At 42.7% G+C, this 14,236-nt stretch overlaps 1 protein-coding gene across 3 annotated transcripts in view; it reads left to right on the forward strand.

Moving 5' to 3' along the window:
• LOC126298421 (uncharacterized) overlaps window positions 1–14,236 on the forward strand; it is a 174,619-nt gene that overhangs the window by 50,298 nt on the left and 110,085 nt on the right. For all 3 annotated transcript variants that reach the window (XM_049989751.1, XM_049989749.1, XM_049989750.1), the window contains exon 3: window positions 4,857–5,067. In XM_049989751.1, the coding sequence (XP_049845708.1) occupies window positions 4,857–5,067 (211 nt within the window). The remainder of the gene's footprint in view (window positions 1–4,856; window positions 5,068–14,236) is intronic.

A 14,236-nucleotide genomic window follows, 5' to 3' on the forward strand; every position in this document is an offset into this window, starting at 1 on the left:
AATGTCATGAGCTTTGGCCTGCGGAAAGCACCTTCAGCATTCCAGTGATTCATTAATGAAGTTATGTTTGGGCTAGATTTTGTTTCCTTACCTCGATGACATTTTAATCTCCTCATCCAGTATTGAACAACACCGAACACACCTGAAGCTAGTCCTGGAGCGATTGTCTAATTATGGACTTCGAATCAACATTTCAAAATCAACATTTGGAGTAAATGAAATTGAATTCCTGGGGTACTGGATAACATCAGAGGGATCGCGTCCACTACCTGAGAAAGTGCAGGCAATTTTAGAGTATAAGTTACCTGACAATCTGCATGAGCTCCGCAGATTTCTTGGCATTGTCAACTGCTACCGTCGCTACCTTAAAGATGCTGCACAGACTCAAGCTGTTCTGCATGACTATTTTAAGGGAGCAAGAAAGAAGGATAATAGACAAATTCAGAGGACTGAAGAAGCTAAGAAAGTGTTTGAGAAATGTAAACAAGATCTAGTAAATGCTGCATTATTGGCTTTTCCTAACTCGGAGTTACCCCTGGCATTATGTCACTCGCAGCAGATATTGCTGTTGGTTCTGTGCTCCAACAACTGGAAAATGGAAATTGGAGACTTGTTGCATTCTTTTCACAGAAACTGAGTAAATCACAAAGGGTTACAGTACCTATGACCGAGAATTATTGTGAATTTACCTTTCTGAAAAAAAGTTTAAGAATTTACTGGAAGGAAGAGACTTCTTAATCTTCACTGATCATAAGCCACTCACATTTGCTTTCAAGCAAAACAATGATTAGGCATCTCCTCGACAGATGAGACAGTTGCAGTACAGTTCACAATTTTCGACCGATATTTTTCATGTCAGTGGCCATGACAATATTGTTGCAGATGCCCTATCCAGAGTTGAAGTAGTAATACTGGACTATGATGAAATTGCCATAAACCAGCAACAAGATCAAGAACTACAGCAACTCCGAACAGGGAACAACTCCTTAAACTTCGTCATATCAACTTCCACCAGGGAAAACATTGTGGTGTGTGACATCCACTGCAAATATCAGACCTTATATTCCTCAACCCTTTCTTTATCAAATATCTCTTCATGTTCATGGTTTAGATCATTCTGGCATAAAGACAACAGTGAAACTGTTGAGTAGCAGAGCCATTTGGTCAAACATCAAAAGTGATGTGCGGCAGTGGACTAAATCCTGTGTCAGTTGTCAGAAAACCAAGGTCACTCGCCACACAAAACAGCCGCTAGAGAAGTTTGAAGAACCTGATGAACGTTTCAGTGTTGTACACATTGACCTCATCGGACCTTTTCCTCCTCCTAATGGCATGAATTATTCTTTAACTTGTATTGACCGTTTCACATCTTGGATGGAAGTCATACCACTTGAAGATATTTCAGCTGAAAAAGTGGCAACAGCCTTTTACCAGCACTGGATTGCAAGATTTGGTGTACACATCACAGGTAATCACTGACCATGGAACACAGTTTAGATCGCAGTTGTTTAATAATTTGGGCATAGTATGTGGAATAAAAATTAAGCACACACAGCCATATCATCCTCAATGCAATGGTAAAATTAAGCGACTACATAGAACTCTGAAGTCTGCGATCAAGGCCCATAACAGTTCTAATTGGACAGAAATTCTGCCTACTGTTCTATTGGAGTTGCGCACAGCAGTGCGAGAAACATCGAACCATTCCATTGCATAGATGGTATATGGAAAAACTACAAGACTTCCTGGCGAATTTTGTTGAAGAGCCCACTACAAAGATTGACCAGTTGTCTCCGTGGAGAATTAATCAAATATCTTACCAGACATTGTAAAAAGTTTCTGTAATTATTTTGTATCATACCTTTTGTCATTCAAATTTGTTTCTTATTGTTTTATGTTAATGTTGTGCTGATTTTTTTAAGAAAATTCCTTCGTCACCATGTATTAATTCGTAACCATGTTACTGGTGGGAGAGTAGTGTAAAGCCAAGTGATGGAATTTAAATGGAATTTTTATATTTTATGAAGTTACCAAGACCGTTAATAGTTATAGTTCATTACTGATAACATGATGTAATATCTTTAAATTTTTATGTTTATTCTTTGGTAGAAAAGATGTGATTATTCTGGGATAGCTGCTAAGAAAGTCATTAAAGAAGTCTTAAGCAGGCAAAGTGGCGTGTGTTCTTGGTGATTTAAAATTAGACTAAATATCGTCAAGCAACATCTTTTGCAAACTGCCACAAATATTACATTACAGAAGTTATAGGTGTTTCAACAGAAAGAAACCCAAGGAATTTCGCAGTTTGAAAAAGAAGTGGTAAACGAAATATTAGCATTTCTGCAAGGTGAGTCAGTGGAATGTGCGGTGTCGTATACCGTAGACTATGCAGAAAATGTACATGAAGAGTAAAATGACGACGACACGCGCTTAAGTGAAACTGATACTGAAACAGATGAGTTGTGCTCATCATATCATTGTCGAACAGGCAGCCACAAATCCCATCTCCAGTGAAGCGTAGTAAAGGACAATCGTTGTCCAGGGAGTGGGTACTAAACATAATTATGCACATGATAGACTATCCGCAGCATAATAAAGCAATTATGAACAGATTTCGAATAAGTCTGTATCAATATGACTGTGTAGCGCATCAGAAAAACTATGGATATTCAAAGGAGAACAAGGCGCGCGCACTCGTTACAAAAACTGCTGTTTGTGCCTTACAAGGATACTCGATAAAATTTACAGCATGTGCATGATAGTGACCTACGTTATGCACATTACACTGCACACGACATATAGATTACAATGATTTCAAGGGAGGCAGTGGGTGGTTTATAACATTAAACAGTGCTACAGGAATGGAAGACGTAAGATAACGAAATTTCAAACAGAGCGCCAACTTAAGTATGCACAGTAAACTAAAGAATCGGCCCGAAAATTTGTAGGTGAGATTAACAAACTAATCCCATCGGACAGCAAGGAATTTATTTCTAACTCCGAGCAACTGGGATTTGAGGACGAAATGCATAAGAAAGGAACCCTGGAAATTAGGGGTACCAAGAGAGTTGCATCCAGATCAAATACCATCAATGCCTTAACGCATTCGAATAAAATTATGCCGATTGTTAATCTGGGTGGTAAATTGGCTGGAAAGTTATTGTGTAGTGAGAAGTTGGAGGTGCTCTGCCCCCCCCCCTCCCCCGTCACACACACACACACACACACACACACACACACACACACACAAATTCTTACTCGTGTGAATGATCTTGAAAGGGGAGTAGGGAACATTTACGTCATAGCAAGCAAGAGTGGAAAAATGGGCGTAACAAAATTATGGTATGAGCACTGTTTTTGGCCAATAGCTGATCAAAATAACTTTCTTTTGCTTGATTCCTGATCTACGTATAAAAATTATGTCCCTTTAGAGCAAATTATCCCTTCTGAAGAATGTGACATTGAATTAATGCCACTTGGAACCACTGGATTCAGCCTTTGGAAGTTTTTTTCCGTGCCTATAAAACATATTGTCGCACTGCCTGCAGCTACGCCTTACAGGACAGCCAGTTTCACGATAAAATCTACAAGCTGTTTCGCATTTTGTTGCGTGTCGTCACATTCCATACTACCTACCTGAACGTCCAGCACGGTTTGTACGAGGCTTGACAGAAAGTAATGCACAGCATTTTTGTTTTCTCAGCCGGAAACAATGCTACGAATGCGAAACGTTAAGTATGTATTATTTGAGGTCTCCTGAGTAAGCGTGCCACGTTTCCGTCACTTCTGACAGCATAACTGCAGGACAGTTTCAAAATGGCGTCTGTAGGTGATGTACGTTACAAGCAACGTGCCGTCATTGAATTTCTCACAGCAGAGAAAGAAACTGTGGGGAATATGGAATATCCACAAACACTTGTGCAAAGTCTATGGAGCACCTGCTGTGGACAGAATTACAGTTAGTCGCTGGGCACGAAGGGTGAACTTGTCAGAAGGTTCGGTGGAGCTCTCCATGATTTGCAGCGGTCGAGCAGACCATCCATGGCTATCATACCATTCCCACTCCCCACAGTAGAAAATATTCAAAGCAACTGTTTCCGCTGGTAAGGTCAAGATCACCATGTTCTGGGACTGTGAAAGTGTGATTCTCCTTGATGTGATGCCAAAATACGGCACCATTAATTTAGAAACATATGTCCACACATTAATAAAACTCAAGACGCGCTTCCGGCGACTTTGGCGCCACAGGAACCCAAGAGATGTTTTGCTGCACACGATAATCCCGAACCCAACACCACCATCCCAATGAGAATGGCATGTTGACTTTTCGTCAGCGTGCTGATGATCATTATGTAGGGTACCCTACATCAAATAATAATAATAATAATAATAATAATAATAATAATAATAATAATAATAATAATAGACGTCCCAATATATTATTTTAGTAAGCAAAATATAACACAAAACTTATAGTTTCCACCTACATCATGATCGTGCAATCACGACCAACAAACTGGTGACGGTAATAGTATAGAGCCGTAGTTTTCCAGTTTTTAAAGCAGCACACGCTATCCTCTATGAAAATTAAGAGATTTAAGTAATGTTCCGTTTCATGTTTCCTCTTTTATTGAGCGTCCGCAACCTGTAGATGTTAGAATGCTACTTTGGAAGTTGCTTTTGTTCATGTTACTGTTTTTCCGACCACTGTTTCTCGTATGTATTACACGTAACATTCGCAACTAAAACTTGATAAACTAATTCCATATTCGACATAATTACAATTTTCATTTTATGTTGCAGACAATTTCTGAGAACGTTTAATACCCTGTTGAGAAAAACTTTATCATTAACAGGACTTGAAAGAAGAGCAAAAGGACAAGTATAAAAGGCGGCTGAGAACCATTCTAAATATCCCAGAGCCATATGAAAGCATTTTAAGGATTACAAGTGGGCAACAACGATACGAGCTCAAGGAAACGCACTGGCCAGTCCGGGCTCGAAAACATCCATTTCTGTCTGTACCAGAGCTGGTTCTGGACATGCCGCTCTTCTCCGCTGACATGAGTAAGAAACTTCAACTATCTTTATAATACTTAATAGATAAGTGTCTCACTATCTAGCCTATTTGATTTCGTAACTGTGTGTTGCATATGGCGTTTCCTAATTCCTGTTGCAAATACTTCTACGAATACTTCACGAATAAGTACGTTATTTAATTACCCATCCGGTTCCACCCAGTTCATAGTGCGCCTCAAAAAAAAATTTGCTCTAATGACATTTTGGCATGAGATCGTAAATCAGAATAAATGGAAAAGTTTCCCTGTGTAAAACTTATAATTGTCGCATGAAAGTTTGAGTATAACTTTAGAGTTAATTACGCTTGCAGTACAGGCCACCGGCTTACAAATTGCACGGACGTGCAATATAGGGCAAACATCCATAACCCACATATTGTTAGTCCAATTCAGGGACGCAAATAGCTGCAGCTCGTCGTGGTGTGAATTCTAAAACTCCTCGGTATGAAGCCTCTGGCGAATGGTAGGAAATATTTACAAACAAATGAATCGTACCATTCCTTTAGATACGAAGTGTTGGTGAGTTATAACACATTCCAAATGTGTTAGACACGACGAGAACCGTAGCTGACCATAGGTCGCGGCTTGGAATTTTTCCGACGAATGAATTTTTCGTGCTGCTATCACGATCGTGCTGCTTATAAATCCAATACTGATTTGATATGAGGTATCTAATTAATGAAGAAACAAATATTACCAAAATATATTTCTGCATATTTATGACTGACTTGAATATTCATATCAGTAATTATTGTAAAACGATATTTAAATATTAAAGTATTACATATCGTTAGGCAACGCTATTAGAATCTGTCCTCGCGTCAAAAACACAATAAAACTAAGAAAATATACGAAAATCTAATAATTTATCATGGCGTACGTAGACGAAAACTTATTTAACCGTTCTACGAATCCCACCGTGAAAAGACAGCGTTAATTACTAACTTCATAATAATTCTCTCTTAACTGATGATTGTCATTTACATACCTCTTTCACAAGTATAATAGTACACGGCATTCAGCTATTTCCAGTCTTTAACACTTTACATCTTTACGAAGCTGTTTGCTCTAGTTTATTGTACGCCCAGGTGACAAGCGATATGCACACACGGTCGTGTTGTACGATCGCCTTCCGCGTCAGAGCTTCTCTCCGGGCTTGGGGGTTTTCCCTCTTCCACCTCCTTTACGGGCCCCTCTGCGAACACCCCCGTGGTGTGTACCCCGCCTTTGCCTTCGTCTCGAATTGGCACAGGGCCCGAAGGACTCAGTCCCTCCGGAGGCCTTCCGCCGCCGCTGCTTTTATTCCTTCCTAGCCACGTCTCAGGGCTCTGGCGTGTTTTACACTGACGATTCGATGGTTGCTGGCCGTGTCGGTTTTGCTCTAACTCTAGGGGCCCATTACGAACAACGATCCTTGCCGGCTGGCTGCAGCATTTTCCCTGTTGACCTGGACGCCATCTTTCGTGCCCTAGAGTACATCCGCTCCTGCTCAGGTGAGTCCTTCTTTATCTGTAGCGACTCCCTGAGCAGTTTCCGAGCTATCGACCAGTGTTTACCTCGCTCTCGTCTGGTGATGGCTGTCCGGGAGTCCCTCCATGCTCTTGCCCGTTGCGGCCGCTCTGTGGTCTTTGTGTGGACTCCAGGACATGTTGGGATACCCGGCAATGAAAATGTTGACCGCGTGGCGAAGGAGGCCACCAGTAAACCATCTCTGGACGTTGGCCTCCCGGAGACTGATTTGCGGGCACTATTACGCCGCAAAGTCTTTGCGGTATCTGAATGGCGAAATCTGACCACACCCAATAAAGAGACGGATACTGGTAGAAGTAAAGCTGTGAGTTCCGGGCGTGAGTCGTGCTTCGGTAGCTCAGGTGGTAGAGCACTTGCCCGCGAAAGGCAAAGGTCCCGAGTTCGAGTCTCGGTCGGGCACACAGTTTTAATCTGCCAGGAAGTTTCACACCCAATAAACTCCATGCTATCAAGGAGACGACGACTGTGTGGCGGTCATCCATGCGAGCCGATCGCAGAGACTCAGTTGTCCTTTGTCGGTTCCGCATTGGCTACATCCGGCTGACGCACATTTATTTACTGCGTCGGGAGGACCCTCCTCTATGTCGCTGCGGGTCGGCTTTGACGGTGATCCATATTTTGTTGGCCTGTCCACTTTTAACTGTGCTCAGGCAGACGTTTGCGCTGACTGATACGCTCCCTGCCCTTTTAACTGATGACTCTGCTATGGTAGGCTGTTTTGCCTCTTATTCGGGCAGGAGTTTTTTATCATTTAATCTGAGTTTGTTTTTGTGTTGATTCTGGCCTTTGCCTACGATTTTAGACTGAATTTTTTAATGTGTTTCTCGGTGGTTGGCTTTTCCTTTTTTGTCTCTATGGTCGGCCAACCACTGTCACACTCTGTGTGAGTTTTAATTCGTTTTGTCTGATCTCTGTCCGAGTTTTTCTTGGCATGTGTCGTCTGCCGTGTTTTCTGTTGTTCGTTTTTTATTCTCTGTGGGTGTTCTTAGTTTTTGGAAAAAGGGACCGATGACCGTAGCAGTCTGGTCCCTTTAATCCCACAAACCAACCAACCTATACAGATAGTGGCAGTATCGCATACGCAAGATATAATAGGGCAGTGCATCGTCGGAGCTGTCATTTAGACTCGGGTGATTCATGTGAAATGGCTTTCGATGTGATTACGGTCGCAGGAAGGGGATTAAGACTTTGAACGCGGAGTGGTAGTTGGAGACAGACGTATGGGACATTAAATTTCGGAAATCGTTCGGGAATTCAGTGTTTTGTAGGGTCAAGAGAGTGACGAGAATATCATATTTCAAGCACTGACACTCGCCGAGCGCAGCGGCGATTGCGTAGAGTTTGTGCGAAGACAAGCAATACTGAGTGTAATAACTGCATAAATCAATGTGGGACGTACGACGAACGTATCCGTTAGTAAAGTGCGGCAAAATTTGACCTTAATGGGCATGACGGATATATCAGTCCATGCTCTATTGCACAGTGGGTTCGACTGATATATCCGTCCACTGCGTTCTGTGGCTAGTGGGAATGACGAGTTATCGGCCTGCCGTTATCACTGTGGTATTAGTTTAGCTTCGTCCACTAGATGGTGGCTCTTGTCACGCAACACAGCGTGTTCTAGGCTAGTTATGACATTGTCCACCCGAGCGCGCGTCGAGAAAATGCGTCCTGTGAAGCAGCCGCAAAAGCGCGCCTTTTTCGTCTGTGTTTACCGCAGCGTTAGTGAGTGATCTTTTGCAATGGCGAAAAGAAGTCGTTTATCAGGTTCGGAGATTGAGAAACTGCTTTTAGAAAGTAACGATAATTTCAGTGACAGTTCTGAAAGTTTTCAAGATACAGATGTTGAAGCTAGTGAAAGTGACTTCGATTCAGAAACATCTGACGACGAGACACTACTGCAGCAGACGGTACCTAGTGAATTTGTGCGTGCTAGTTCAGTTCGTATTCAACATTTGTTCAATGGTAATAGTGGTACAGTTGTGCCTCTAAAACAAAACGATGTGATGAGTTGTTTTGAGTGTTTTGTGGATGATACTTTGTGCACAATGATGGCTGAACAGACGAACTTACATGCAGAACAGTTCATAGCTTCTCATCCCAATTTAGCAGACACGCTCCAGGGTTCACAGTTGGCAGAATACTACACGCGAAGAGGTAAAAACACTTATTGGAATGCTTTTACTTCGAGGAATTCTTCACAAACCAGACCACAAAATTCTCTTTTCAAAGAGGGAATCTATTGACACACCTTTCTTCAGGAAAGTGATGAGTGAAAAGCGGTTTCATCTTCTATTGAAATTCCTCCACTTTGTTGACAATACCTCATATGATCCACTAGGCACTACCAGCAGAAAACTATTCAAAATTCACCCCATTATGGAGCATCTGCGGCGTAAATTCAGATCAGTGTACGTGCCAGAAAGGAACATCACCGTTGACAAATCGTTGTTGCTCTGGAAAGGACGGCTTTGATGGAAGCAATAGATTTCATCAAAGCGTAGCAGTATTGGCATCAAATTGTACGAACTCTGTCAAAGCAGTTCCGGGTATGTATGGGACTTTATTCTTTGCACTGGAAAGGACACTAATTATGTTAGTCACTATCCAGACGAAAAAATAACCTCCCGAATTGTTTCGGAGCTTGCACACGATCTACTCGGGAAAGGCCACTGTATTTATCTTGACAACTGTTACACCAGTACAGATTTGGTGGACAAACTAACCAGCAATAACACCGATGTTGTCGGCACAATGCGGCAAGACAGGAAGGGGTTCCCTGACTTCGTAAAAAAGGAAAAAACTGAAGAAAGGGATGTACTTAACAGGGTACAAAGGCATGCAGATGGTAATGAAATGGAAAGACAAGAGACGTTGTTATGGTCAGCACCTTCCATGACGATACATTTGTAAATGTAAACTCGAAGAAGGGAATCGTTCAAAAGCCACAAGTTGTCTTTGACTACAAAAAGAATATGGGGGGCGTGGATAGGTGCGATTCTCAGTTAGTATTTTTTCAGCCTGCTTCTGGCCATCTGGTAGCTTTGTATCAGAAGCTTTTCCGCCACTTGTTGGACATGGCATGCTACAAGGCATACATTCTGTACAAGAAGCATGGTGGCGAACAAAGTAGAATGAGCTTCCTGATTAGTCTTGGCGAACAGTTGACCATATCTTCACCACATCAAGAGACATCAGTAGGACGCCCACCTCTAACACCAAAAGCAACACGCCTTACAGCCAGGCATTTTCCAGACCACCTGCCACCCACAACGAAGAAAAGACCAACAAGGGGGAGGGGGGGGGTGTACGAGAAAAGGCCTTCGCAAAGAGACTTCATACTGATGCGCAGAATGCGAAGTTTCCTTGTGTGCAGCACCTTGTTTTAAAATGTTTCACGCTGAAAAGATATGTAATATTGTGAAAATAGTTTTGTTAACTTTTGCAATATATTTTATTCATTTCCACCCAATATCAATTTAAATTCAACAAAGAAAACGCGAAGAAAAACGTGAGAACAGTGGGCAGCACCACCGCGAACGGACGCGCTGGCGTATACTACCCACTGTGGAAGAGGCGCGCTAACTACCCACTTAACAGGCGAGACGACAGAAAGATCGTGCGCTGGTCAGATGAGTTCAGATTTCAGTTGGTCACAGCTGACGTTACGGATAGTGTGTGGCGCGGACTCCACGAAGCCAGGGACTCCAGTTGTCAACAAGGTACTGTAAGCCGTTGGCGACTCCATAATGGTGTGTGGGCAGTGCTTAGATGGAATGGACTGGCTCGTCTGGTCCAACTGAACCGATCATTAACTGGAAATGATTATGTTCGGCTATTTGACGATCCTTTGCAGCTATTCACGGACCTCGTCTTGCCAAACAACGATGGAATTTTTTATGGATGACAGTGCGCCATGTCGCCGGGGCATAATTGTTTGACAGGTTTGACGGACATTCTGGACAATTCGAGCGAATGGTTAGGCCACCCTGGATAATTACTGATATGAATCTCATCGAACATTGATGGGACATAATCGAGAGGTCATTTAGTGCACAAAATGCTGTAACGCAACGCTTTCGCAATTATGGACGGCTATACGGGGTGAAATTATTTAAACCGACGAGCTCTGGAAAGTTGTAGGGGACATCAAAACACATACTTTCCCTTATGTCATTTTTTCCCATGAGGATTATTTAAACCAGTGAAGGCCGTATTAGCAGGCCGAAGTGGCCGTGTGGTTCTAGGCGCTGCAGTCTGGAATCGCGAGACCGCTACGGTCGCAGGTTCGAATCCTGCCTCGGGCATGGATGTATTTGATGTCCTTAGGTTAGTTAGGTTTAACTAGTTCTAAGTTCTAGGGAACTAATGACCTCAGAAGTTGAGTGCCATAGTGCTCAGAGCCATTTGAACCATTTTTTTGAGGCCGTATTACGCTCTTCAGTTGTAGGCAACTGCTGTCCACCAGTGTTCTAGTGCATTGTCTCTGTTTACTAATGGATCGATACACCTGGAGTGAGTACGCTGATATGGTTGGTGCGTACTACGTAGCGCACCACAACGGACGACATGTACAGCGAGTTTATCAACAACAATATCCTAATCGCCGTATCCCGAATTATTCGGCCTTTGTCGCTGTGTACCGACGTCTGCTTGAGACCGGATCATTTAGCAGATTACCTGGACAGGGACGCCGTCGCACGGTAAGAACGCTTAAATTTAAGGAAGCTGTCTTGCAGCATGTGGAGTGGGATCCTTCAATCAGCACTTGTGCAATTGCACGTAACATGGGAACGAATCAGGCGAATGTAAGAACAGTCCATAGAGAGCAACTGTTACGTCCATTTCACTTGAAGCGTTTCCACAATCTGGAACCAGTTGATGATCCACCCAGAGCACAGTTTTCGCAGTGTCACCTGGAACAGTGTGAAATGCATCCTACATTTCCGTCCTCTGTGTTGTTTACCGATAAAGCAACGTTCGGGCGTGAATGAGTCTTCAACATGCACAAATCGAATGTTTGGAGTGCGGATAACCCATATGCCATAGTTACTAGCGCTCATAAAGTGCGGTTCTTCGTAAATGTGTGCGTCAGTGTTGTTGGGTACTGTTTAATTGGGCCGTATCTGCTACCTAGGCTATTAAATGGCAGGCACTATTACAATTTTCTCACCAGAGCATTGCCAGAATTGCTGGAAGACGTCCCGCTCCCTACAAGGCAACACATGTGGTTCCAACACGACGGGGCGCCAGCACATTTGAGCCGTCGTGTGCGTCGATTCCTGGACCGACGGTTCCCAGAAACGTGGATTGGCAGAGGTGGTCTTGTACCATGGCCTGCTCGATCCCCAGATATGTCCCCTCTGGACTTTTTATTGTGGGGAGAGATGCGCAACCTTGTTTACGAAATTCCTGTTGCATCAGAAGAGGATCTGGTTGGCTGGATAGTAGCAGCAGTAGGAGCATTTCAGGATACTTCTGGGATTTTTGCCCGTGTCAGACATAACTTAATCCGACGGTGTAACCTTTGTTTACGTGTCAATGGAGGCATTTTTGAAAATCTAATGTAATTGAAATTGGGTTACGTTAATGTGTTGCCTCTTGGTCATTAAAAAATGGAAAATTTTTGTTGGTTTAATTAATTTGCCGCCAGATTAATCTTCCTCTACCGGTTTAAATACTCCTCACAGGAAAAAACATTATGGAAAAATATGTTTTGATGTCCCCTACAATCTCCCAGAGTTTGTCGGTTTAAATACGTTTCACCCTGTACAGGCAGCATATTTCTGCAGGGGACTCCCGACGATTTTTTTAGTCGATGCCACATTGAGTTGCTGCACTACACTGGGCAAAACACTGTCTCTCACCATACTAGGGTGTAGCCCATGACTTCTGTGGTCCCAGAGTAAACGATCGCGATGCTCGTTTGTTCCAGCCCTACAGAACTTTCAACTGCTACATACCTCACGGAGATCCTATTTTTGACACCGTTGTCTGTCAGATGCTACTAGATAAGTTCTGCTACAGAGCTTGCTTTATTGCTTCACAACCATAGTCATTGTCAATAACACATTGGATCCCTTCCAGTACAGTTTTGAATTGTTGTTGTTGCGGTCTTCAGTCCTGAAACTGGTTTGATGCAGCTCTCCATGCTACTCTATCCTGTGCAAGCTTCATCTCCCAGTACCTACCGCAGCCTACATCCTTCTGAATCTGCTTAGTGTATTCATCTCTTGGTCTCCCTCTACGATTTTTACCCTCCACGCTGCCCTCCAATGCTAAATTTGTGATCCCTTGATGCCTCAGAACATGTCCTACCAACCGGTCCGTTCTTCTTGTCAAGTTGTGCCACAAACTCCTCTTCTCCCCAATTCTATTCAATACCTCCTCATTAGTTATGTGATCTACCCATCTAATCTTCAGCATTATTCTGTAGCACCACATTTCGAAAGCTTCTATTATCTTCTTGTCCAAACTATTTATCATCCATGTTTCACTTCCATACATGGCTACACTCCATACAAATACTTTCAGAAACGACTTCCTGACACTTAAATCTATGCCCGATGTTAACAAATTTCTCTTCTTCAGAAACGCTTTCCTTGCCATTGCCAGTCTACATTTTATATCCTCTCTACTTCGACCACCGTCAGTTATTTTGCTCTCCAAATAGCAAAACTCCTTTACTACTTTAAGCGTCTCATTTTTTAATCTAATTCCCTCAGCATCACCCGAGTTAATTCGACTACATTCCATTATCCTTGTTTTGCTTTTGTTGACGTTCATCTTATATCCTCCTCACAAGACACTGCCCATTCCGTTCAACTGCTCTTTCATGTCCTTTGCTGTCTCTGACAGAATTACAATGTCATTCGCGAACCTCAACGTTTTTATTTCTTCTCCATGGATTTTAATACCCACTGCGAACTTTCCTTTTGTTTCCTTTACTGCTTGCTCACTATACAGATTGAATAGCATCGGGGAGAGGCTACAACCCTGTCTCACTCCCTTCCCAACCTCTGCTTCCCTTTCATGTCCCTCGACTCTCATAACTGCCATCTGGTTTCTGTAAAAATTGTAAAGAGCCTTTCGCTCCCTGTATTTTACCCCTGCCACCTTCAGAATTTGAATTACGAACGTTTCATTGCAAACTGATACTTTTCATCATTATCCCCAACAAACAGGCACCTCTGAATTAGGCGATGAGCGTGTTGCCTACGCCTTCCAAAATTTCCTGATCTTCTCGCTGAAGCCCCGCTCTTCTGTCTGAGTGCTGTTGGTTCCAAACCGAGAATTTTCTGCAAAATATTGTCTCTGTTCCGTATTCAGATCTATTCTTTAACATGTCACCTGTGACGCCAGTTCCCGAATATCTTGTCCCGTTTCAAGCAACGAATTTTTCTTAACTTTCATTGAAATTGCAAGTCGGAGAATTCTTCCAGTTAGCGTGTCACAAAATCATTCTTGGACTGTGATCATAAAATATTAATCGTCCCTTCCCTAAAGTTAAAAATGTTTTCTCAGTATGCTGCTATATTTCCTGAGATCTCGTAGTCATCAAAGTTCCACTCACAGTCAAGTTTCCTTATAGTTTTTTCTTTCTTTTCTAGATTGAAATTATTGATCTA

The sequence above is a fragment of the Schistocerca gregaria genome, chromosome X (assembly GCF_023897955.1).
Source record: "Schistocerca gregaria isolate iqSchGreg1 chromosome X, iqSchGreg1.2, whole genome shotgun sequence".
In the NCBI taxonomy this organism is placed as follows: Eukaryota; Metazoa; Arthropoda; class Insecta; order Orthoptera; family Acrididae; genus Schistocerca; species Schistocerca gregaria.